The 24,220-nt window shown below is 39.1% G+C and overlaps 1 protein-coding gene across 1 annotated transcript in view; it reads left to right on the top strand.

The window, feature by feature from the left end:
- Positions 1 to 2,680: 2,680 nt before the first annotated feature.
- The window catches only part of LOC120515521 (IQ motif and ankyrin repeat domain-containing protein 1-like), an 80,425-nt gene continuing 58,885 nt past the window's right edge, over positions 2,681 to 24,220 (top strand). The window contains exons 1-3 of the mRNA XM_039736581.1: positions 2,681 to 2,824; positions 10,638 to 10,722; positions 13,056 to 13,145. Of these exons, the coding sequence (XP_039592515.1) occupies positions 10,641 to 10,722; positions 13,056 to 13,145 (172 nt within the window). The 5' untranslated portion in view covers positions 2,681 to 2,824; positions 10,638 to 10,640. The remainder of the gene's footprint in view (positions 2,825 to 10,637; positions 10,723 to 13,055; positions 13,146 to 24,220) is intronic.

Below are 24,220 nucleotides of genomic sequence, written 5' to 3'. Positions count from 1 at the left end.
TTTAAAAAATCTTTTCCAAAAAGTCTCGTCTCCAAAAAGTTTAATCTCATTGAAAGATTTTTTGCCCCCTGCTCGCTTCACTCGCCCACCACCTTCTGGTCACTTCTCCTTAACTCCCTCTTAAACGATGATACAATGGGAAACATATACATTTTTTTTTTACCTCCTCTATGCTCAATCAGCTGGCTTGCTGTTGCTGCTTGTGCCGTGCTGCGTGATCTGCATGTCTTGCAGCTCTTCGAACATTTAAAAGCCTGTACAGCAGCTGTCATCCTTGTCTCGCGGGATGTTAAAGTGTCTCCGAGAAAATCACATGTCGACCTAAGATTTTCTTACATAATAAACATATATATATATATATATATATATATATATATATATATATATATATATATATATATATATATATTGTCAATGTGTGGATGCTGGGTGGCACTGTTGCCCTCTTTTCCCAACAGAAGAACATAGGTTAATACAGCAAGAAGTTGTTTAATCTCTTCTTTTAAATAGTGTCCAATAAACAGGCAAAAAAACACCAATAACAATAATAATAACCTTAAATCTCTCCTCCATACCTCCCAGCACTCTCCTACTCCTCCTAACTCCGGCTCTCTTTCTGGGTTCATAGCGGTCCTTTATATAGTCCTTGACCCGGAAGTGCTTCTGTCCTTCTGCCCATGTGACTTGCTAGCATTTCTGGGTCAGATGGAGAACTGGCTTTTTCTTCATCCCAGAAGTACTTCAGAGCTTCCGTCCTTGTGACTCATGAGTACTTCTGGGCTATGGATGAGTCATGGCTCCTCCTGTCCTTTTTACAGCACCCACAGTACCCAAAAGGGCTGAGAAACCAAACTCCAAGTTCCAGGATGCCATGTGGGAATCCAGGGCACTGCTACACTCCAGGGGAGCTACCATCTAGCATTTTGGGGGAGGCAGTGTCCAAAAGTGGCTGCCTCCCCCCATCCTTCCATCCTCCCATCCTCAGGGCATACCGGACGGGTTGAGCTGCCAGCCATTTATCATGATATATGTATATCAGTAATGGTGCATTGCACAAAAACGTGCAGTGAATACACTTGACTTGAACATTCCTAGTCTTCATCCTCTTTCTCTGTACATTTAGCATTCATTTGCTCAGGGGTTGATCCGCTTGCTGCTTCCTGAGTGGCTCTTCTTTTCTCCACCCTAGCGGCCCACTTCTTCTCTTCATGTTAAAACTGATTAAGTCAGTGTTTGTGTTGCAATTACTTAATACATTTTCTTTAATTTTTCACTTAAGCTGCCACTTAAGTCTTCAATCTGCTTCAAGAATGATTTAAGATATGAAGATATAGGGAAAGTGATGGCAAAGGTGGTAGGGATGATAACGGCGCTCGTACACATGTGCCACATGCCCGCCCTGCTGGCCACTGCCAAGAGTTGATTCTACAATAAAATAAAATAAAAATAGGAAGAGGACTAACCCTGAATCTCCCTGAAAGCGGATAGTAGACGTCACGTAGTATATGTGTACCAAATTTCATGTCAATAGTTCAAACGGTTTGCGAGCTACAGGTGATTTAAAATCCTGGACTGACAAACAAACAGCCACGGTAGCATATTATATACTGTATAAAGATATGACACTAGTAAATGGCAATCAAACAATGGGAGCATATATAAAGGAAACTGAAAGTTTTTGTGCAATATAACTCATTTTGCTTTTCAACTAATATACTATGAATAATAATATTGGGTCCTTGATGGATATTCTCAAAGCACAAATATTTTTAAAAAACATAATCTTATAACTACAGGTGGTCTAAATAAATGTTTACTTAATTAATAATAATATCATAATCTGGAGGTACATTGACAACTTGATTGAATGTAGTGTAAAATTTATATATTTCTCTACATTCATAATGGCTAACACGGTACAACACCCTAGTACTATAAACTTCTAATCAAAAAGTAAGGCCAAAATTCTGAATAATTCTGGATTACGTCATCAGAAATCCTGTTTTTCAATAAGTTCAATTCAATTCAATACAGTTTATTTTTTATATAGCACTTCTCATTGACTGTTGTGACATATTCTTGTGTAAAATGCAAGTAAAAATTACTAGGTACAACATTATTACACATAATGGCACAGATTTGTTTAAATACAATAGGAAAACAAAGCATTTTGAAACTGAAGAACATAAATGAAAACCAACAATATCTGTCCATTAATTAATTTTTGAGCTCTGGCCATTTGACAACAGAAAAGAGGAGAGCAAAAACTACACTTAGCAGCATCACTGGTGAAAATGAAGCTCTAGGGGGTCAAAAGAAAAAAAAAATCAAAGACAGAGAGTCGGAGACCTCAGCCAGCCCACCTAACCAGTCCTGGGTATTCTGTAGTTAAGCAATAAATTAGAGCAATTTTCAAAATACTTTATTTTGAATATGATCGGGTTTTGTTGCCTCTTCGCGGTAACGGGTTGGTGTTCTCTGGGTTCTATTATGGGCTGAGAGTATGCTGGGCTTCTAGTTGTTTGCGGTTCTCTCAGCAGATTAATTTGTCTGGCGCAGATTTTGGTTGTGAGTTGTGCAGCAGGCGGCATTTGCACCAGTTTTGTGAATATGACTGCAGCCATCGCGGATTCTGCGGCGTCAGTTTATCACTATAGCAACGGACCTTTAAGCAGTTGCATAAAGCGCGTCTCTTTTTCTTACAAGACAATTACTAAAGAAATCGCGAAAATTACGATCACTCTGCACTTAAGTATCTTAGCGAAGAGGCACGAGGACTCTGCATCCACCAAGCTTCTTTCTAGTGCTTGATACCGACGCCGCGGTAAGAACAGGATTAATTAATTTGTTGTATAAAAGTTTCGGGTGTTTACTTCTTGTTATTTGTCAGATGATCGCTTACATTTGCGATGTTTACTTTTCATCATGTGTCCAAACTTAAAATCACGCGATTAAAATGACTGGCGATTGCGGGTTTGGGTTTCTCCAGAAGCAGTAAGGCGTCATATTTAAATAGTAGAGCTCCCTCTTCTACGCGGTGGTGTGCTGGGGAGGCAGCGTAAAGAAGAGGGACGCCTCACGCCTGGACAAACTGGTGAGGAAGACAGGCTCTATTGTAGGCACAGAGCTGGAGAGTTTGACATCTTTGAGCAGGCTCCTGTCAGTTATGGAGAATCCACTGCATCCACTGAACAGTATTATCTCCAGACAGAGGAGCAGGTTCAGCGACAGACTGCTGTCACTGTCCTGCTCCACTGACAGACTGAGGAGACCCCACACTATGCGACTCTTCAATTCCACCCGGGGAGGGTAAACGTTAACATTATACAAAGTTATTGTCTGTTATACCTGCATTTTTATCACTCTTTAATTTAATATTGCTTATTATCATCAGTATACTGCTGCTGGAGTATGTGAATTTCCCCTTGGGGATTAATAAAGTATCTATCTATCTATCTATCTATCTATCTATCTATCTATCTATCTATCTATCTATCTATCTATCTATCTATCTATCTATCTATCATGTGCGAGAGTGGCACCTGCATACCTTCAGCCAGCTGCTCCAGACTTCGCTATCGGGCACACCTACTAGCTGATTCAGGGTGCCTACTCATGTTTTATTCTGTTCAATAACATATACGGACATGCGCGGCGCATGATATTTAAATGTATCTGAATATAGACTGAAGCATGGATGTCTGATATTAGCAAGATGTAGATCATAGTTTGTTTTTACTATGCTCTCATATAGTTCAGGTCTGTCATTATGGGCACTGATGCCCAATTTCTAAGGCCTTGGACTGTTAAGCACAGAATTGCCAGTTCAATCCCTACCACTAATGCCTAAGTGAGGCATTTTAACATCCAAATGCTAAAACAAATACACTACTCAGTTGTAATTGTAAAATGATTTTAAATGTACTGCATAAACACAATTAAAATAAATGTTGTATTATGGAACACTTGGGAAGAATGACCATTCCCACATTTTTCCCCTACAAGGTTAAACCAAATCCTGTCCAATTAAGAGAGGAAAACGCTGAAACTGGTTGGAGGGATGCCAGTCTCTGGCAGGGCACACTCACACATCCATTTACAGAAATAATAATCCTGTCATTGGACTGAGAAACATGGACACTGCAAACATATGTAATCCATTTAGTCCACTTCAGGACACAATTTGAGTCACCTCCTCTATTAACATTTTCTTAAAGTGTAAATTTATACTGTAAAATCTCTTTTTAACTGCTTTACATTTGAGATGAGTGCCTTCTTTTGGCCACACATAGATACTGAAAAATGATGTCATCATGAAAAAGGCCCATCATCCTGTTTTATAATTTCTCATAAATATGATGATGATATGCAAATATATTTGTCATTCCCTGTAGTTTCAGCTAGAATCTCACTGACATTGCAACCTGGATAAAGGAGGACCATCTCCATCTCACCCTGGCATAGAAAGCCATTTTTTCTCCCAGCTCATCCATCTATTCAGCACCCCATTTCTATTCAGTTCAGCTCTTTATCACTAATACCCACCAAGTCACTGCAGAACCTTGAAAAGGTCATTGATGACCAGCCTTCCTTCACTGACCATGTCACAACTGTCTCTCAACTTCTAATTTCACTCACCAAACATCCACAAGATCAGACTGTATCTAAAAGAATATGCTTCACAGCTCCTGATTTTGGCTTTGATCCTGTCACTTCTGGACAACAACAACTCTCTGCTGGTAGAAGTACCATCGTGTGTCACCAAGCTGCTGCAGATGATTCAAAATGCACCAGCATGGCTGGTGTTCAACCAGCCAGGGCAGGCACATGTCACTCTTCTTTTCAGATCAGGTACATTGACGCCCTGTAGCTGCACATATTAAGTTCAAATCCTTGATGCTTGCCTACTGAGTAGTCAATGGGTCAGGACCTAAGTATAGGGCAGTGGTTCTCAAACTGTGGGGCTGGCCTCCCTAGGGGGGCACGAAGGAACAGAATGGGGGCACCAAGATGTGAAAAATAGAAAACAAGAATCGAAAATATATGAAAAATACATCTATTGAAACCAAAACAAATTAACTTAAACTACATTCTGATACTGGAAAAATAAATATAGAGTTAGATAAATGTCGATAAAAGTTAAGTAGGTATAAGAAAATATGCATCTATGATACTGTATATCGTTAATTAAAAAAGAACAAATTGGTATTAGTGGGCTCCTTTAAAAAAAAAAAAACGTTAAGGGGACGCGATTAAAGCTGTTATGAAAACTTGGGTCGCAAATACTTAAAGGTTGAGACACGCTGGTATAGGGAAACACTTGTGAGGTTTTATGCTCCTTCTCATCCACTCAGGTGTTTGTTGATGCATGCTGTCGTGTGTTGCCACTTCTGCATGACTTTAAATCTCAGTCTAGACCTTCTTTATGTGTAACTCCTATGGAATGAGCTACTTACCTCCAATGAGAGTTCTAACTCACTCAATGTGTTTAAGAAGCATTTGAAGACTCTTTCCTTTGGTGAATTCCAAACTTAGCCGTTAGGTTTTTATTATTAGGAATTGTAACTCACTTATATATGCTCTTCACTTGTGATTATTTTGTCACCTTGCCTGTCCTTATTCCCAAACAGTCCCTCAGACTGATTGTTTACTAAGTTATGCTAACCTTATTTTGTTTGTCCCTTTGGATAAGGATTAATGTAAGTATTTCAGTTTCCTCCTGGCAACTGTAAGTCGGCCGTGCCATGACATAGAATGGCACTGTCCTGCTATGGAAATTTCCTGGACCACCACTAAGCTGGGTGTGTAGGAAATAGATGGAGAGTGGGTGGACAAATGCAGAGATACAATTCAGTGAAATGAATTGATGAAGTCGTTGCAAATTAAACGAGCTTTTGAAATTCTGTAATTTTATTATACTGGTCTACTAGAAGCATACAGATGTTGATCAGCACTGCCACCTCTCCTGGCATTCAGGCTGCGTGGCTCCGTGGACTGCGAGCAAAAGCAACATCCTCCCATCTGTTCATCGAGTCTTTTAAACTCCCTTAATCTAAATCGATCTCACGAGATTTTACTAATTATTTATATGCCAACATGAACATTTTCTATTCCTTTCATTTGTTTTGTTCCACAAATGCAACTACGCGTTTAATAAACAGACATTTTTTTCTTTTTCAAAATTTCAAACACATCCGCCAGAAGATTAAAGAGTAGGGTGTGAAAAGAGGGGCGGAGTCAGTCGCCTCTTGGGTGGGTCAGTTAACTTCTACTTGTTTTCACAGTCGATTCGTGCAGCAAGGTGGGCTCCAGTTTCCCGCAATTGTAATAGAATTGATAGATTTTTTTTATTATTATTTAATTTTTTCTGTTTAGGAGTACTCACTACTGACGTAACTCCCAAGTAAAAGAGTTATTAACCAACTGCAGCTAATTTTTATAAGCGAAGTTAGCAGTTCGTTCGTTATTCACTCTTTCTGTAAATCCAGACAGGATAAACAATCTCCAGGTAACTTCATCATCACTATAATCTTATGGTTAGGGATGTAAAGAGAAATTAAATACATGTGAAGTGAATCCTCTTTTAATGGGCTGGTTTATTTTACTACATCTTTAACATCATACGATCATCTGTTTCTGTAAAATGATTTTTTCCGTAAATGAGTTGCATTGAACTGGAGCATTTAGTGTACCGAGCAGACTTTGGTGACTGGACGGGGCTGCTGGCCCATTTGAGGTGCCTTAACACTTTTATTGCCGGCCATGGTCGCTATTTAACTGCGCATACGTATACTTTTCATACAAGCTTCTGAAAACTCCTAATAGTAATGTAATTTTTTTTAAAAAATGGATATGTTGAAGGTCTGTTGCTTAGCCATTTCCTGATAATCCAGCTACCTCCCATTAGAAATTATAGTGGCTAATGTGACGACTGGCGTCATTGAACGCGCTTCAGTCTTACTTCTGCAATATGTTTAAGTGTACAGAAAAACGGGATAGGTGTTGTGTTTAACAGTACAAGACATTTATTATAGATGTGTACGTTTTTAATAACTGAAATTGACCTGCTTCTTTTAGACTTGACTACCCGACCAACTTTATATATTCTTTTCTTTTATACATTCTTTTAAAGCAAAGCCTGAAGACCGCCATACTGGTAACGTGACAATGTCAACCTCACAATAATTTGATCTCAGAACTCAACACAGACTTCTTTGGACCTTTCGTACACAGGTGTGTGCCTTTCTAAACGATGTTCATTTAATTCACTGGTGGACTCTTCAAGTTGTCGACACATCTGGAGTAGAATTAAAGCCTCAGGACATTCCTGACCTCAGTTTGGCGTGACACAGCACCGGGTCTGAATACTACTGAGAGATTACAGTTTTGGATTTTTAATACATTTGCAAATATTCCTGAAAACATGTTTTCAATTAGTCATTATGGGTTATTGGGTGTAAATTGATGGGCTAAAATGGCAAATCTATCCATTTAAAAATAAATCTTCAACACAGTAGAGTTTGCAGACAATGAAGGGTCTGAGTACTTTTTGAATCCATTCGTAGCATTACACTCATCACTAGATTTTTATTTATTTATTTGTTTTTATTTTTGTGATAAACAGATGTTTAAACTGGATGAAAGTTAAACCTTAATCTATAAGATACTATGCTTACAGTTAATAGGAAGCTACAGGGAGTGCTGGTTTTATTATACCCAATTTCTGACAAGCCAGTCTTATTTGTGCTGTTGAAATTGTTGTTTCGTTTTGAGTTTTTGATTCAATGAATCGGCATCAGGTTGTACTTCATAAAATTATCAAGAATGCATTGCAAAAGAGTGAGTAGCATGAGGTTGTTTTGGGCCCTGCAATTGACTGGAACCCTGTTCAGGGTTGTTTACTGCTGCCAGAATAGACTTTGGCATCTGCAACCCTGAATTGGATTAAATGGGCTTAGAAATGTTATGTTATGTCAGTTGATGTCATGTCATTTTGTTATGTTATGAAATTTCATGTCATTGGAATTTTACCTCACGTTATGCTAGGGGTCTTAGTTAATAAAATAAAACAGCAATTCTTTATTATAAGTTTAGAGGGTCATTATTGTCACTTGTGCAGGGTACAGGAAATTTTTACTTTCATTTGCTAATAAACATGCAACATGTCAGCAGTCTCCAGCAACATAATTATTGAGTAGGATCCCAAGTGGAAATGCCTTTTCTAGTGCGGTTTGTCCAAATATTTTAATTCCCAGAAGTGTATTCCATCAGTTTGTTGTTCCAGTTACACTTGTTATCTGAATAGCTTTGAAATGGAAGATTCAGTGCCATGTAAAAGTCAGTAGCTTGCATTGAGTCCTGCCAAGGAGCTGATAATTCATCACCATAACCCAACGTTTCTCAATCTTTAAGTATTTGTGACCCGAGTTTTAATCGCACTCCCCTAAGGTTTTTTTGAAAGGAGCCCACTAATACCAATGTATTCTTTTTTAATTAATGATATATCATAGATGCATATTTTATTATACCTACTTAACCTTTATTGACATTTATCTAACTCTATATTTATTTTTCTAATATCAGACTGTAGTTTAAGTGAATTTGTTTTGGTTTCAATAGATGTATTTTTCATATTTTCAATTCTTGTTTTCTTTTTTTTCTCATCTTCACGCCCCAAGTTTTTGTTACTTCGTGCCCCCCTAGGGAGGCCCGCCTCACAGTTTGAGAACCACTGCCATAACACCATAACCTAAGTAGGTAAAGCAAAAATGCCTCTGTTCTGTATATACAGTATACTGTTATTTAACAAGACCTTGACAAAGGCTTCTTTTGGTCTTACGGATGCTTACAAAGCATCAGTTAAGTGTTTATTCATTTCTGCAAAATGGCCTACTAACAACATTTCACTTTGGAATGGTCTGAGGTGCCTTAACAGAGACATGTTTCACTTGATATTGCATATTTAAGTATAAGACCTGTGAATGCTTCATATTCACAATTAATTTTACCAGCATGTCAACATATCACACTGCACAATGGTGAAGAATCGCTTTACCGATGCTTTGTAAATGATGGTCAGATCAAAAAAAGCTTTTGTTAAGGTCTTGTTACCAAACAGTCAGTCAGTCATTTTCCAACCCGCTATATCCTGACTACAGGGTCACGGGGGTGTGGAGCCAATCCCAGCCAGCACAAGGTGCAAGGCAGGAACAAGTCCCAGGCAGGGCAGGGCGCCAGCCCACTGCAGGGCACACACACACACACTACGCAGTGCTGCCTGCCTGAAAGCATGGAGTTGAATTAGTGCTGCAGTCGAGTTTCACCTAAAAGACAGACCTTCATTAAGAGATTTGTTGTAGTGAAAGCCACGTGAATGCCCCATGGAGGTTAATAGATCTGGTCTTACAAACAGGGTATGGATAATCTGACAATAAATTAAATATTGTAAAGTAGGAGAAATGGTAAGACGAATCATTTAAACTATTTTTATAGTGCCTTTTTAGAGCACATGATTTAGTCAGTCAATCAATCAGTCACTTTCCAACCCCATATATCCTAACTACAGGGTCACGGGGGGGTCTGCTGGAGCCAATCCCAGCCAACACAGGGTGCAAGGCAGGAACAAATCCTGGGCAGGGTTGCACATGATTTAAAAAGTAGTAAAATATATAGTCTTACAATAAAATTACAAGGGAACAAAGTTTAAATGAGTCAATATAAATAACATGGAACTGAGAGTACACTGAAATTGGTGTTAATAAATTAGTGTCAAAAACTGTAACTATGTTTAATGTTATAGGTTCTTGTGAAAGTAAAACCAACATACAATCATTACAGGTTCTGCAGTCCTTGAAAGTGACTATAATAAAGCTAGAGGCCTTCTCATGTCTATATTGATTGTTGGTTCAATCTTAGTTTCATCAGACAAGAGAATCTTTTATCTTACAGTCTTGGGGTTCTTAAGTCAACTTTTTGCAAACTCCAAGGGGGCTTTCTTGTGTCTCCTGGCTGCTCTGCCATAAAGCTCAGTTAGGGAAGTGTTGCAGTGCTGTTTTTGTCTCGCCACAGTCCTGTTTCTAAGTTCTACATGCAGCTCCATTGACCTCATGGCTTAGTTTTTGCTCAACTGTGGGATGTTATTTGCACAGGTGTTCCTTTCCTAATCCTCAATTGACCATATGTGGTCTCCAAACAAGTGTAGAAACATCTCAGTGATGATTAATAGAATAGAATGCACACATTTCAAGCTTTTTTTAGCAAAGGAATTGAATGCTTGCATCAATAGGATATTTCAGTTTTTTTGGAAAAATGCTTAAAATCCTGTTTTGGCATTCTAGGGCATTGAATGTTGTTTGATTAGGGAAAATAATTTAAAATGTTTTAGCACAAGGCTGCAACATAAAACAAAAAACAAAATATTAAAAATATAAAACTTGAAGGGGTCCGAATGCTTTCTGAAGGTACCGTATATCAGGCCTTGAAAACCCATTGATTCATATTTGTTTAATCAATGATTTAAAAGGTTTTTCAATATAGGATACCATGGTCAGAAATATTGAAACAAAAAGTAATACAAACAGTGATATGTAAAAACTGCCAAATGTTTCATATATTGTCTCTTTCACCTTCCTTTTTAGGATATGAGTACAAAAAAACCTAATTTGCCATCAAAGGGGACTACAAAGGCTCCAGGAAAACAAGTAAATGAAGCAAAGAAAGCAGGTAATGACCGTATCTGCGAATGGGTGGAGTACACACACACATTTAAGATGGGAGTACTGTTTTTGCCTAAATATATTTATGTGAGAACCAATTATATTCTTTTGTTTTAGTTTTTCTTGTCTTTGTCTTTGAGTATGAATATTTTAATCTGAAAATCTTATGAAAATTTTTGCTGTGTGCTTATAAACGTGGAACAAAAAACTGCAAAAATGTCATAATACCTGATTTACCTGTATTCTCCTGGGGAGACCCAAATCAGTTTCTGGTTTTTATTCCACAAGGAATTATTTAAGCAGGCTAGCTATATTTTAGTTGTAGTTCTGGAAATATTTACCAGAACAATTGTCTAAATACTAATACTGCTGGGTCTGCAAAATTTTTCAAATTGTACCTGTCATGGTTTCTGCCACAACAGTGTACATATAAAAAGGAATAGGCTTTTAAAAATCCACAAGCCAGATGAGCACGTCACACAGAATAGGCCTCACCCCAAGCAGCCTAGCCCCAAACACAAAGCCCAAAAGTATAACAAAGACCTTAATAAAATATATAAAGTCTCAACATGTACAGAAAGGAAGGAGAGGGAAACTCTGACTCTCTGGTCCAAAGGACACCAAAAAAGTAGTTACCGTTATATTTGGAAGTTCCTTGAAGCAAAGAAGCATGTGAGCTCTCATCTGCAGGAGTCATGAAACAGGCTTGGCAACAGCAGGGATGGCACTCTTCTGCATAGCGTGTTTTTCCTGTGGAAAAAACTTAGTGATGTGCATGATGGAAGAGTTTGTATGTTTTTTTCCTGTGGAAAATATGTAGCATGTCACATTTTTAAGAAACACACTGAAACTCCACGATGATGTGAATGAGAAGCATAAATAGAACTGATTTTAGTGATGTCTGGTGATTATCTGCATTACACAGCAATCGAAAAAAGCACAGGTCATCATAGAAGTGTAAATGAGTCTTTATGGTATTTCTGGTTTTCTACCGCAAAAAATAATTTAAACCCACCACCTCAGCCCCCCCCCCAAAAAAATCTGCTTTAAATGAGCTTGACATTATGCAATTGTGACATCAGCAGCAAAATTAACTTTAGTGTCTTATTTAATGAAAATTCCTTGTACTTGGTGTGTGGATCCCCAGGAGACAGAACTCCCCTGACATCACTGCTGCTGTGTCCTCCATCCACTTTTGTGTCCATGTAAAAGAGTAGGACCCAGCAGATGATCTTTGCGTTTGTAAGAAGCTGTTTCATGAGTATTGCTTTTTCTTTTGATTCTGGTTTTTTTTTTGGGATTTTGTTTTCAGATTACACTTTGGAAATATTTGCCTCAGTTTGCCCTTTTAGACATATCCTTTTACCCGTTTTATACTTTTTTTCTTATTTTTCTATTTTGTCTCACTTTTTAAAGATAGATACTGCTTTTCTTTTCTTGATAAGCTAGAGTTTTACATTTCTCTTCCTTGTATGCCGTTTTGAAATATTTTAGGACTTTGTTTGTATTTTGTATTTTTAAAGCCAGTTCACTAATTTTGGGCCTGAACATGCAGAACCCTTCAGGTAGTAGTTGGGGACTGGCTACTTAGGGGTGAAGCGACTTTAAAACAGACCATACCCCCATTTGTCATGTCTTAACCTCCTGGTTACAACACAATTGTGAATGTCTCAGGGATTGCAGCACAAACTTAGAGGAGTTTGACACTCCAGTAGAGAAGCCAAGAGGAGCATTTACTGGAGAGTAAATTAATGATATGATGACTGGGATGCTCTTTTAAAATATTCTCTGGTCCGGTTGAATTCAGCATCAAGATAGTGTGACCATACTGTAGACTCCTGTAAAGTTGTCTGGGAGCTGTAGTCCTTAGAGTCAACCTTAATGGCAGTGAGGCTTGGAGCTGCTGCAGGACACTCCAGAAAAATGTTAGCTGTGCTTTTATGGGGTTCTGGCTGATCCCCAAGTGTTTCTTGGCTACTCAAGAATGACACCAAAGGGTCTTTTCTAAGTCAAACCTTTAAAGGACCTCCTCTGCACAAGCTTGGGTAATTGGAGTCAGGAGGATGTCAGAGTTAAGGGCTCATCTGCAGTGAAGGAGGTGGAGGCCAGAATTTGTGGACAAATGTTTGGAGGAGAGGAGGAGATTTTGGTAGGTGACAGGTAAGACACATTTGTTTATAGGTAGGGCCAAGGGTCATAATGTTTATTGATTTCCTCTTGTATTCTTCTATAATGAGCACCTATATTTATAATTGCATATAATAACACAATAATGGCCACTGTGATCTTTGTAGTTTGTAATTAAGACACTGGTTAACTACTGTCTATTATCTCCATTAGCACCAAGTCAAAAGAGCAGCAAGAAAAACAGCCCAAGCCAGAAGGTTCCTACGAAGCAAAAAGCAGAAAAGAAGGCTGCATCCAAGAAAGGTCAGTGTGAGTGTAATGTGCCCTTTATAATTAAGTAAACAAGTGAACTTTCAAAGAAGAGATGAAGCAAGTCAGTGAACAGGTGCTGTAATGGCCAGCCTTTGTCTTGGAGACCCCACAGTGATAAATGGGAATCTGATGGTTACCTGTATTCTCTCAGGGCAGTTGCTCCAGATTGGAATTTGAAAAACAGCTATTATTATGGAGCCTAGTATTATCTGCCTAAACTTTTTTTATTGCATCACTCATCCTGGGGCCAGTCTTCTTTTTTCAGAGGTTAGATTTATTGGTTTGCTAAGCCTACCTGTCATTTTATTCTTGAAGAAATCATCTTCCCTCTCTCCCCATCCATTCTTTACACTGACAGCGACCTGGGCAACGTTCATTCTTGAGACAGCCCTTTGAACGGTGTTGGACATGCTTCCTATTCATCTACATGTGTAAATTATTCCAATGTAAATGTGTGTGAGACTGCACTTACGTATATTTCCAGAAGAACCCTTTGCATACTGAAGTTCTGTGTAAATTTAAATAAGCTGATGGAAGTGTGGAGATTCACGGGTAGCATAAGGCAAAGTTAAGTGCCCTTCAGTTATCTACACTTATCTACACTAGTTATCTACCAGTGGTAACACCTTACTGCCTATCTCTTCAAATGGGCTTTGGGTAAAGACTGGTCTAAGGGCTGTGGCTCTGCAATCAAGTACTGTGTAGCATCTTCAGGCATTTTGAACCAGACAGTGTCCCTTTCACATTTCTAAAATACATATAATGAAACTTTATAGAAAGGGTGGGGCCCATTGCCCTATTCAAATTTAGCTGTGTGATAAGTCATGTTGATCGTCAAAATTCGCCAATGTGGTTTTGCAGCAAATAGGCTCCATTTGCTGGTGACCTTGTTCACCAGATATGTTCCTGGACATTTCTCATTGTGCTGGCTTAGAGGAACTTTTTTCCCCAGTGCCGTGATGCTTTGTGAGCTGTAGCAGCCATTATCGATTGGGACAGCTCCCCAGGTAGCAATTTTTAGTGGGCTAAATATTAGAGGAAAATTTGTGAATACATTTAAACACAAAACTCAGAAGTAAACCAGAAACATGTCAATGTATTCATGTGTTAAGGGTAATGTCTTTTGTATAGACTTGTATGTGACCTATGTGTAATTGTAAGCCTGCCCATTTAATAGCAGGGTGCTGCAGTTGAGGTAAACAGGATGAAGTGAGAAATCCATGTGCTTTACTGTTTTGCATCTGGTAGCAGTGACAGTTAGCCAGCAAAAATGACAGGGGAAAAAAATCAGCTAATTTTCGGTTTGAGAGAGATGAGTGTCTGCTATAAGAGTTTGTGAGGACAAGCATTAGTGTGTGCAAGATTTTTTTCTGTTCTGATATTTCTTTCTATATTATAATAAAAAAATCCTGAGATGAGACAAGACTTTTTAGCCTGGGATGAGACGTGACTTTTTCGGAAATACTTTCACGTCCCGCAAGACGAGACTTTGTGCCAAGAGATTTAACCACGCCTGGGGCTGGAAATAAAAGACAAAGAGCTCATGAGAAAGTAGAGCGTCGTCAAACATTCAAAAATGCTGGTGCGATACACATGCAGAGCAGGTTAGAGATAATGAAAGTACTAAAATTCTAAGTCTCAAAAAAATGATAGTAAAGATTGCATTAGCGCAAACAAACGGAATTTATTACTCTGTAAAATAAGTGAACAGCGAAAAGAGATTGAATATATTGTTTGGATTTAAACTTTAAGTCGGAGACTTGAAGATCGTCTAATTCGTGTTGCCATCAGGAAAACGTAGTGTTTCTTCCCAATGAAGAGGCTTATCCACAAGAATTAAAGACTTGTCATTCAGTTAAAGTGAAATCCACATATGCGAGTGGCAGAGACACGAAGTGGCTGGCGCATACCGCATGCCTAGGGGGTTGGCAAGCGAAACGAGCAGGGGGCAAAGCCCCCTAGTAATTATTCTATTAATTTTATCCCAGGGAGGTGCAGTGATTAGTTCAGGTTGCATTTTTCCCAACAATAATTGGTTCAGCATAGCCGGCAGATGTTTCCCCACCTGCCAGGGACATTTAAAAGACCACTGCATCATTATAATCAACTCAAAGCTAGTTCATTTTCTGCTTCCTTTGTTGACTTCAGTGCATTTCGCTGAGGTCAGTGAAGTTCCCAAAAATGTATGTGACTTTACTGAACATGAAGAGAAGCTAATTTAGCAGGGTTTGTTCATCACTATTGGTGAGCAGAGAGGTGGTTTGTTGGATGGATAGGAATGATGGAGAGCAAGACAATTCGATGGATCACATGGGTCTCTTGGGTGATCACACAGTCCCTTTAAATGACAGGATTTCCGTATGTTGCTGTCCTTTCTCTGTGCAATTTACGTATGAATAGTTTTCACACTCTTACATTTCCACAGTAATATATAACTATCATTAAAGCACCCTCTGGTACAATACAACTACATCTTTCTACTAGCATGTTTAAATATTTTGATTATTTTTGGACATACTTTACTAATCCCCCAAGGGAAATTGTCTTTTTGCATGACCTTTGGGAGTCAGCCATTGTGCAGCACCCTTGGAGCAATTTTCAAGTGAAGAGCCTTTCTCAAGGGCCCAACAGAGTAGGATTTCTTTAGGCAGTAACAGGATTTGAACCAGCAACCTTCCAGATACCAGTGCAGATCCTTAGCTTGAGAGCCATCACTCAGCTGTCAGAATGTGTGTTTTTGTGTATTTTGTGAGTTTTTAACATTAGGATTCCCTTTCTGATATTTATTTTTCATTTTTATTACGTTTAGTTTACTTGTTTCTCTTTGCTTGTACAACTTAAATTAGAAGTGCTGCAGAACCCCTATGGTAAATATTTTTATTCATTTTTTAAAATGTTTTGTTTATTGTACAGTTATGACCATGACATCAATTGGCTGGTTGAGTTTTGATTCATTTCTGTGGCAGCTGCTATGGATGGGTGAATAATTGCAGGGTGAGTCCCAAAAGTGTTGAGGTGCCAACAGGGTCACCCCTTTTAATGCCGAAACAGTTATAAGTCACAATCAGTGCTTAAGGGCATAAAACAAAGCAGCCTTCTTGGCTTAATTGAATTGCTTGACTCTTAAGAGCAGGTCAATCATAAGAAGCTCCTTCTTTTCATTAAGTTTGGGTCCTTATATCACTATGGCTGCAAAAAGCAGGGTTTCTTTCTCTCAAGGGTCTTCCTCTCTCTGCTGCAGAGGAGAGAAAAGATAAGACAGTTAGTGACAGCACCCCCTCTCGCCCCAACGGGGTATTGTGTACCTGTGATGGGCTGGGAAGGTGTTCCTATCATATGTATTACTGTTTATAGCTATGACATCCATAGCTAGTCACATGATTGAACATGAATGTTTTAGGGACAGTGTCCTCTGGGATCATTTTGAGCAGGAGTGACAAAAGTGACTGGGTGACAAAAAGCCAGATAGAAATGTAGTGATGTATAGGCTGAAGTCAATACTGGGTAGAGCACAGTAACCATCAAACAAAACACAAGGATATACCATAAGTTAAAGTAAGGAAAAGAACAGGGATTAAAGCTGAAATCAAGACCTAATGCTTGTCTTACAGAAGCTAACTGCGCTAGAGATTGTGTTGATGGGCTATCCAGTTAAGGCGTAATGAAACACGGTGCTGACTGCAATTTATATTTGTCATATGAGCACTTTGTAGTATTGCACAAAAGATGGTCAAAACATAAACTTAGCAAAAAATAAACTAAAATGGTTCAATAAAAATATATAATCCATAGTTTAAAAAATGGTAAATTAATATACAAAAAATAAATAAATAATGACTAATTACTACAGTCGCGGGACATCATTACAGCATTGTGCAGTGATTACTATCCATCCATCCAACCATTTTTCAACCCGCTATATCCTAACTACAGGGTCACAGGGGGTCTGCTGGAGTTAGTTACTTTCCAAGCACTGGATAAATTCTGAAAAGTGTTATAAGACATGTACTATAACAAAAAGGAAACAAAAACTTTCAGTGATCATTAGCAATAGTTGGGGGTACAGCTTTTTAGTTAGTTTAAAGACCCCTTTCTTGTTTTTGATTCGTTTTGACTTTTGTTTTGCAAATTGAGCCTTGATAATTGGATTTCGGCATACACCTTACAGTTTCCTGATCCCAGCCTGATTTTTGACTACATTATTGCTTTCTCCATTTATTTTCCTGTGTTATTTGTGATTAAAAATCCCTTCTTGATGCTCGTTTTGTTTAGTATTCATAACAACACTGATTATGTCACAATGGTGACGTAACAAATTCATGCTGGGCACCACATTCATTATCCCTCAGTTTATACTCAATGTGCAGAGAGTTACCTTTGTGTAGTTAGTGTCTTTTCTAAGTAGTCCCTAGTGCTAGAACTGTGCTACTGTATTGACTTCATTTTGGTTTTAATACCTGATTAAAATCTTATTCGTTTGGTCTTGGTTTCTCGATTCTATTTTTGATTTCCAGGTTTTGAGCTTTTGCCTTGCCTGACTACATCTCCATCTTCCTTAGTCATTTCTTGGTTATCATTTAAATATCAAAATAATCCTCAGACACATATTATGTAATCACAGTGTCATGGTGCCATGTACAGCTTGTCCTTGAGCTCCTTTATTAAATAATTCTGTGTTAAATATATATATATATATATATATTTTCATGATGCTTCTTCTGTTTTGCAGTCATTTTGTTTGGTAAATTATCTGGCATTTCATAACGTTTTGCATTATTGGCGAGCAATTTTGGCTTTATTTTGGCTTTTTCATTACTTTTCCTTGTTTTTTTTGTGGTTCTGAATTTTGTGTTTAGCATTTTTGAATTACACATTTAGTATTTAGTGTTTTTGGTTTACTTTTCTATTTGTAATTTTTGCGAACCTAATAGGTTTTGGAATGTGTATCACTGCACAAAAATGACAAATGTGTCAGTTTAAAACTGTATCTACAACACAATAAAGTGGGGTAGTAGAAAGTGAAGTGGCCTCAATATTTTCACTGTAAATGTAAAAAGTGTTTGTGCCTCACAGCTCTTGGGCTCCTCTTTGGTGTACACCCTTTCTGAGATTCATTATTTGTTTTGTTCTCAGTGTTGTCTCTTAAGTGAATTGTTTCCTTGAGATTAGCCAGTTCTGAGATCACATGGATGATTTTTCTTTTTTGTTAAGGACTCAATTCTCTTATGTACTATATTTACATATATTTAGGTGAAAAGATATCCTCTGTCTTTGTCTCCTTATACATTTTTGCAGGGCACACCTTCTGTTTCCATGACAAACCCCAAAACACAGGTCTATACAGAAACAGTCAGTCTTTTGTCAATTTTTCTTTTGTTGCTTCACTAATTGATTGTGAGAGGCTCTCTCTCTATATAAAATCCAACTCTGTCTGTCTGTCTGTCTATCTGTTCGCTTTTCACGAGAGAACTACTTAACGGATTAGATCAGGTTTTTTTCTATAGTTTGCTTGAACATCCCGGTTGATTTTGTGACTTCTCTCATTGCACTATGTATCACAGTTTGCTTTCAGGTACCGATTTATTTGTGTGAATCCGGGAGACATGCAGTGGGTCGAGGGGATTGGGGGGGGGAGGACCAAGCCAGCCTTGGGGCATATCTTACATCCGCTTAGCTATTAAACGAGAGAGCTACTTAACAGGTTTAGATCGGGTTTTTTTCTACAAGGGGGCTTTGCCCCCTGCTCACTTCGCTCGCCCACCCCCGTTTTTGTTTTTCCGGATACACACTTTTAAGATTTTATTTTTTTGTAAAAACAATATTTTGAATCTTTCGAGTCCCAATTTGCTGGATCTTTTTAATAAGGTCAGGTGAGACATGTATTTAATGACTTTGTACCATAATTCAGGACAGGTTTCTCTGTTTGGAATTTCAGCACAGACAAAGCGATCGACATCATCAGCAGTTAATAATTTTTTTTTGCAAAGTAACCAATAAATGCATGTGAGGTAAACTCCGTTTATGAAATCTCTTGACTTAAACTTCAAAGCCTTACAATATTTACATATTTCTGACATGTCACCAATGTCCATATATTCGATCTCTATTCGCCTTTTCGTTATTTCTCCAAGTAATAATTTCTCTTTCTTTGCGCTAATGCGATGTTTACTTTCTTTTTTTCAGAGTTTTTTTATGCTTTCATATTCTGTATCTTGCTCTGCATGTATTTCGTGCCTAAGTTTTTTTTGAGTCTTTTGAATTCCAGTTTTTATTATCTCTAACCTGCTCTGCATGTGTTTGGCCCCCTTGTTTTTTAACCTCTTTATGACGTTTTACTTTGTTTTCTACACTGTCTTTTATTTCTGTCCTCGCTTTATCCTGCTTTTTTTTAATGACGCCTGGTCTGTGGTGATTTTTTCCCTTTTTTGAGTAATAATTTCCATTTGTTTGCACTCCTGCGATCTTTACTTTCTTTCATTTACACTTTCTAATTTTCCTGCTTTCATATTCTTTAACTTTCTCCACACGTGTATCGCTCCAACTGTTTTTTTTTTTTTGAATCTTTCGAATTCAACTGCTTTCATAATCTCTAACGTCCGGATTGGATGTGCTTTTTTTTCAATTCCACTTGTTCTGGGCTGATAATTACATACCTTATTTTCTGAATTTGCACCTAGATTATTCTTTTTCTTTTTTATCTCTCCAACGCTTTTGAGTCTCTTTTCTCCGCCCTGCTTTTTCTTCGCTTTGTCGTTTGCATTTCATTTATAACATATTGTCCTTATGCACTTTATATGCGCTGAGTGCCCTGGATCTGTGTGTGCTTAAAGCCAAAATAGGACTGAGTGTGTTTGCTGGCTGTCCTTGCTCTTATCTATGTGTAAGTAGGGCATGTCTTGCAAGAATCTCATGTTCTACATCATCGCGAGATGGTCCTGGTTCAATCTCTCTAGTCTCGCAGGTCTTTTAAGTGTCTTCCATGATCTTAACGTAAAGATCACATATCGTCGCCCCACTGTTTCTGTTTAGGATTTTTTTTTATAATAGAGAGATAATTTGCTTGAACATTCCAGTTGATTTTATGACTTCTCTCATTGTGCTAAGAATCATAGTTCGCTCGCAGGAGTGATATATTCATACTAATCCAAGACAAAGGCTGTGGGCAGAGGGGAGGGTGAAACATGACGTCAGGAGTAGGGAGCCAGGCAGGGCCCTCCTCACTGTCCTGTTTCACTACTATGTGGGCGAGCTGCAGGGGACAACTAGTATTGTCATAACTGTCAGCACTTCTGTGAATATTTCCCTGCATTTATTAAGTTTTTCTTTTGATCTGTTCATATTGTAATGACCCGGCAGTCAGCGCTAACAGCATGGTGCATTATGGGTATTTCTTTAGAGTTTACTTTTTGTGCTATTTAAGCAAGGCAGTCGATTTCTTTTGCATTAGAGATGTTATATGTGTTTATGTTCAAGTTAGTTTGGGTGAGTTTGGTTCATTTGCAGCCCAGTTATATAAAAGTGTGACAGTTACTATTATGGAGAAAGATGTCTTGATGAATGACCTTGTCTATGGCCTTGCATGTATTAAGTTTTGTTTTTGACTCTCTGCTCTAATAAAGAGGTAAAAAAGGACAGAGCTGTGTCTTGCTAGATATTCCATCTATGCAATTATTTACGGAGACACTCGGGGTCGTGCGGTGTATGGGACACGAGTGTTCGCCTACTTAATTAGCTAGGTACAGCTGCGTGTAGGTGCTAGCACCCCGCTAGCAAATAGCTTAGGGGAAGTTAGTAGCAAAGTTCAGCTCTGGGAAGTTTTAATAACTCAACTACCAGTTATTACAATATAAAAAATGTTTAATTTTTTTATTTTTATTTTTCGTCTTGTGATTTTTATTTTTCCATCATACTTTGGATTCCCCATGATGCCACTGTATTTATTTATGGGCACCACAGTGTTGTGTACGTGTTACTAATACTTGGACATCTGTTGCTTAGAATATGCCCCTGGAAGTTGTGTCATGTGGCATCATTTACTCACTGCTGTTTAAGCTGCTTCTAAATGATACTCAGTGTTCAAGCTTATGGATATTAAATCAAAAACTCATCAAATGGGCTTTGTTAATAGATTCTTGTGTATGAGGCTTTTTGATTAATGTTTTAGCTTTAATTACATGAGTCTTGAGTGTTTCTGGTTTTGAGCCCTGCTTGTGTTGTGACTTAAATTTTATTTTTTGGCCCATCTCTGTTGTGCTTGCCAACATCTATCATGTCTGTACACATACAGTATAAGACAACTGAAAATCAAATACAGCAACCAAAACACATTGCAAGTAATGCAAATTCATTGACACGTATGACGTATGGACATATTCATGTTTGGCTGACATTTTATGTCTGTAATAAATGGTGTTGGGTGACTGCCTTCAAAGTGTCTGTTGTCAACACAGCCCACAACCCTGCCTTAGGTTTGGAAGATGTTTGGATTGCTTTGGCATGTTTGAAGAGCTCAGGCAGTATCAACATGTGTTGTAGACATACATGTGCAAGGAACTCTAAAGAGTCCGGTAGCCGTTTTGGGTGAAACAAATATTTTAGTTGGTGAAACTATGAGATAGCGGACTGTATTTGTTAAAAAATATTTAGAATTTAGATTTAAAAATATAGCTTTACAATTTGACTTTAATTATTAATTTTACTGATGCAACAGAGCTGGTTACAACTGTTTCAAAAAGAATTTGGTTGTTAGAACAACGAGAGATCTTTTGAAGGTCATGGAATTTTTAATGTAACATATAGCCAGAACTAACAAAACAGTCACTAAATGAAAATGAATGTAAGCAAAAATTTTTGTGAATATACCGAAATTACGATATCGAGCATTTTAATGTTTTATACCTGTGGCAAAGATGATGTCGCATATTGTGTCATGCAGGGCATGTGATAAGCAATGGACACTATAAAAGGAGCCTTAGAATGCTGTTAAGATCATAAGCACTTTTAGAATTGTCAGTCTCAATTTTTATGACATTTAGTTGGCATAAATTTTAATTCACTCTTTTCCTACATCTGCTTGAGAATTCTGCATATTCATTTTCCTTTAACATGTTCACGTTTGTTTGGTTCATTCTGCCTTTACTCTTTTTTAGCTCAGTGGTGTTTTTTTTGTTTACTGTTTAGGAACCTGTTAGTGTAGGCAGACACTTGTACTGACCACTTATTATGGGGTCAGCTGAGCAGAGCAAGACCATTGTTGGATTTTTAATATTACATGGGATTTCTTTGTTTAAATTCCCTAAGAAATAATGCAAAAGATGTGTGGGACTGATCTGAAGCCCAAGATAAATGTCAATGGTTGAACTATTATCTTTTTTATTTTTTTATTTTATTTTTTATTTGGAGTAGGGGGCAAACTCAGAGGTTCTGTGAAAAACCCAGCTGGCATGAAGTATCCCTCTGTAGTGTACATATTATATTATATTATATTATATTATATTATATTATATTATATTATAGCAGCACAGTGGTGTGGTGGGTAGCACTGTTAAGAGACCCGGGTTCGCTTCCTGGGTCCTCCCTGCGTGGAGTTTGCATGTTCTCCCCGTGTCTGTGTGGGTTTCCTCCGGGTGCTCCAGTTTCCTCCCACAGTCCAAAGACATGCAGGTTAGGTGCATTGGTGATCCTAAATTGTCCCTAGTGTGTGTGTGTGTGTGTGTGTGTGTGTGTGTGCGCGCCCTGCGGTGGGCTGCCACCCTGCCCAGGGTTTGTTTCCTGCCTTGCGCCCTGTGTTGGCTGGGATTGGCTCCAGCAGACCCCCGTGACCCTGTAGTTAGGATATAACGGGTTGGATAATGGACAAATGGATATTATATTATATTATATTATATTATATTATATTATATTATATTATATTATATTATATTATATTATATTATATTATATAATGTGAAGTATAGCGGCCCGGACACACACAGACGGACACCGTTTTAATCATCATCCACGTTTATTTACACAATGCTATACAAAAGTCAAGTGCACCGCCACCAAACCCCCAGCTCCCCAAAGTCCACAAACACAGTCCTCTTCACAAAAATACTCAGGCCTCTCTTCGCCTCCTCTGCCTCGACCTTGTCCTCCTCCTCACCCGACTCCAGCCTTGATTGCAGGGCGGCGGCTCCTTAAGTAGGTGGCTGATTGGTGACCACACCCAGCCACCTGCCACAGTACTCCCCCGCTAGCTGGGACCTCCCGGTACCAGCGGACCATCCCGCGAGGACGAAGACGCCTCGGCGCCAAGCCGACACATTGCAGGGTAGGGGCCCGAGCCTGTAAAGAAAACAGAAAAACAAGGGGCGGGGACATTGCCCTCACGTAGCCCCTCAGCTCGTCCTTTCAGCTGGGCCAACGTTCTCCGCTCCAATCGGCCCTCTGTTGCTCCCCCGTTCGGCTTCCTCGTGCGGTAAGTTGGCGGTCCCTGCCATGGAACCACCCGTGTGCTCAGGCGTTGTGTCCAACTCCTACGCTGCGGGGTTTTCCTCAACCTCCGCAGAGGATGGCCCTTCACGTGACGTGCGCACCCAGCGACGTGTCCTCCCATGTCGGAGGAACTGGCTTCCCCAAGCCGTTTCCTCCGCTTACTTTGGGACGCCGCAGCGGCTTGGATCTGCTCATTGTAAGAGCACAGACCCGGCCACGCTGGCGTCCGGAGCTTTATGGGGTCGGTCTCACCTACCTTCCCCGCTGTACCTCTCCGTCCAGGAGCTCCTGCAGTGCGACGATCCTTTTCCGCCTGTGGCGCTTGACTCGACGCCACTGCCATCCCTCCTGAGTCCAGCGTCTCCGCCTGGAGGGCACATCGCTCGGCCGGCGGTGACAGCACAAGGCGCAGTTTGTCTTGCAGCTCCTGCAACACAGCCGCCAAGGAGAGAGAAGCAGCCGGCGGTGGGCTTACCTTGTGCGGGGTTCCACTGACGGACTGCTCTCTATGGGCCTTTCCCTGCGGCCCACTCGGGTTTCCTGGGTGCATGGGACGGACATTCCCTGCTCTCGCCTTCGACCAACCGCTG

This window comes from Polypterus senegalus, chromosome 15, assembly GCF_016835505.1.
Source record: "Polypterus senegalus isolate Bchr_013 chromosome 15, ASM1683550v1, whole genome shotgun sequence".
Lineage (NCBI taxonomy): Eukaryota > Metazoa > Chordata > Cladistia > Polypteriformes > Polypteridae > Polypterus > Polypterus senegalus.
The sequence above is the reverse complement of the archived record's forward strand: the minus strand, read 5'-3'. Positions and strand labels throughout refer to the sequence as shown.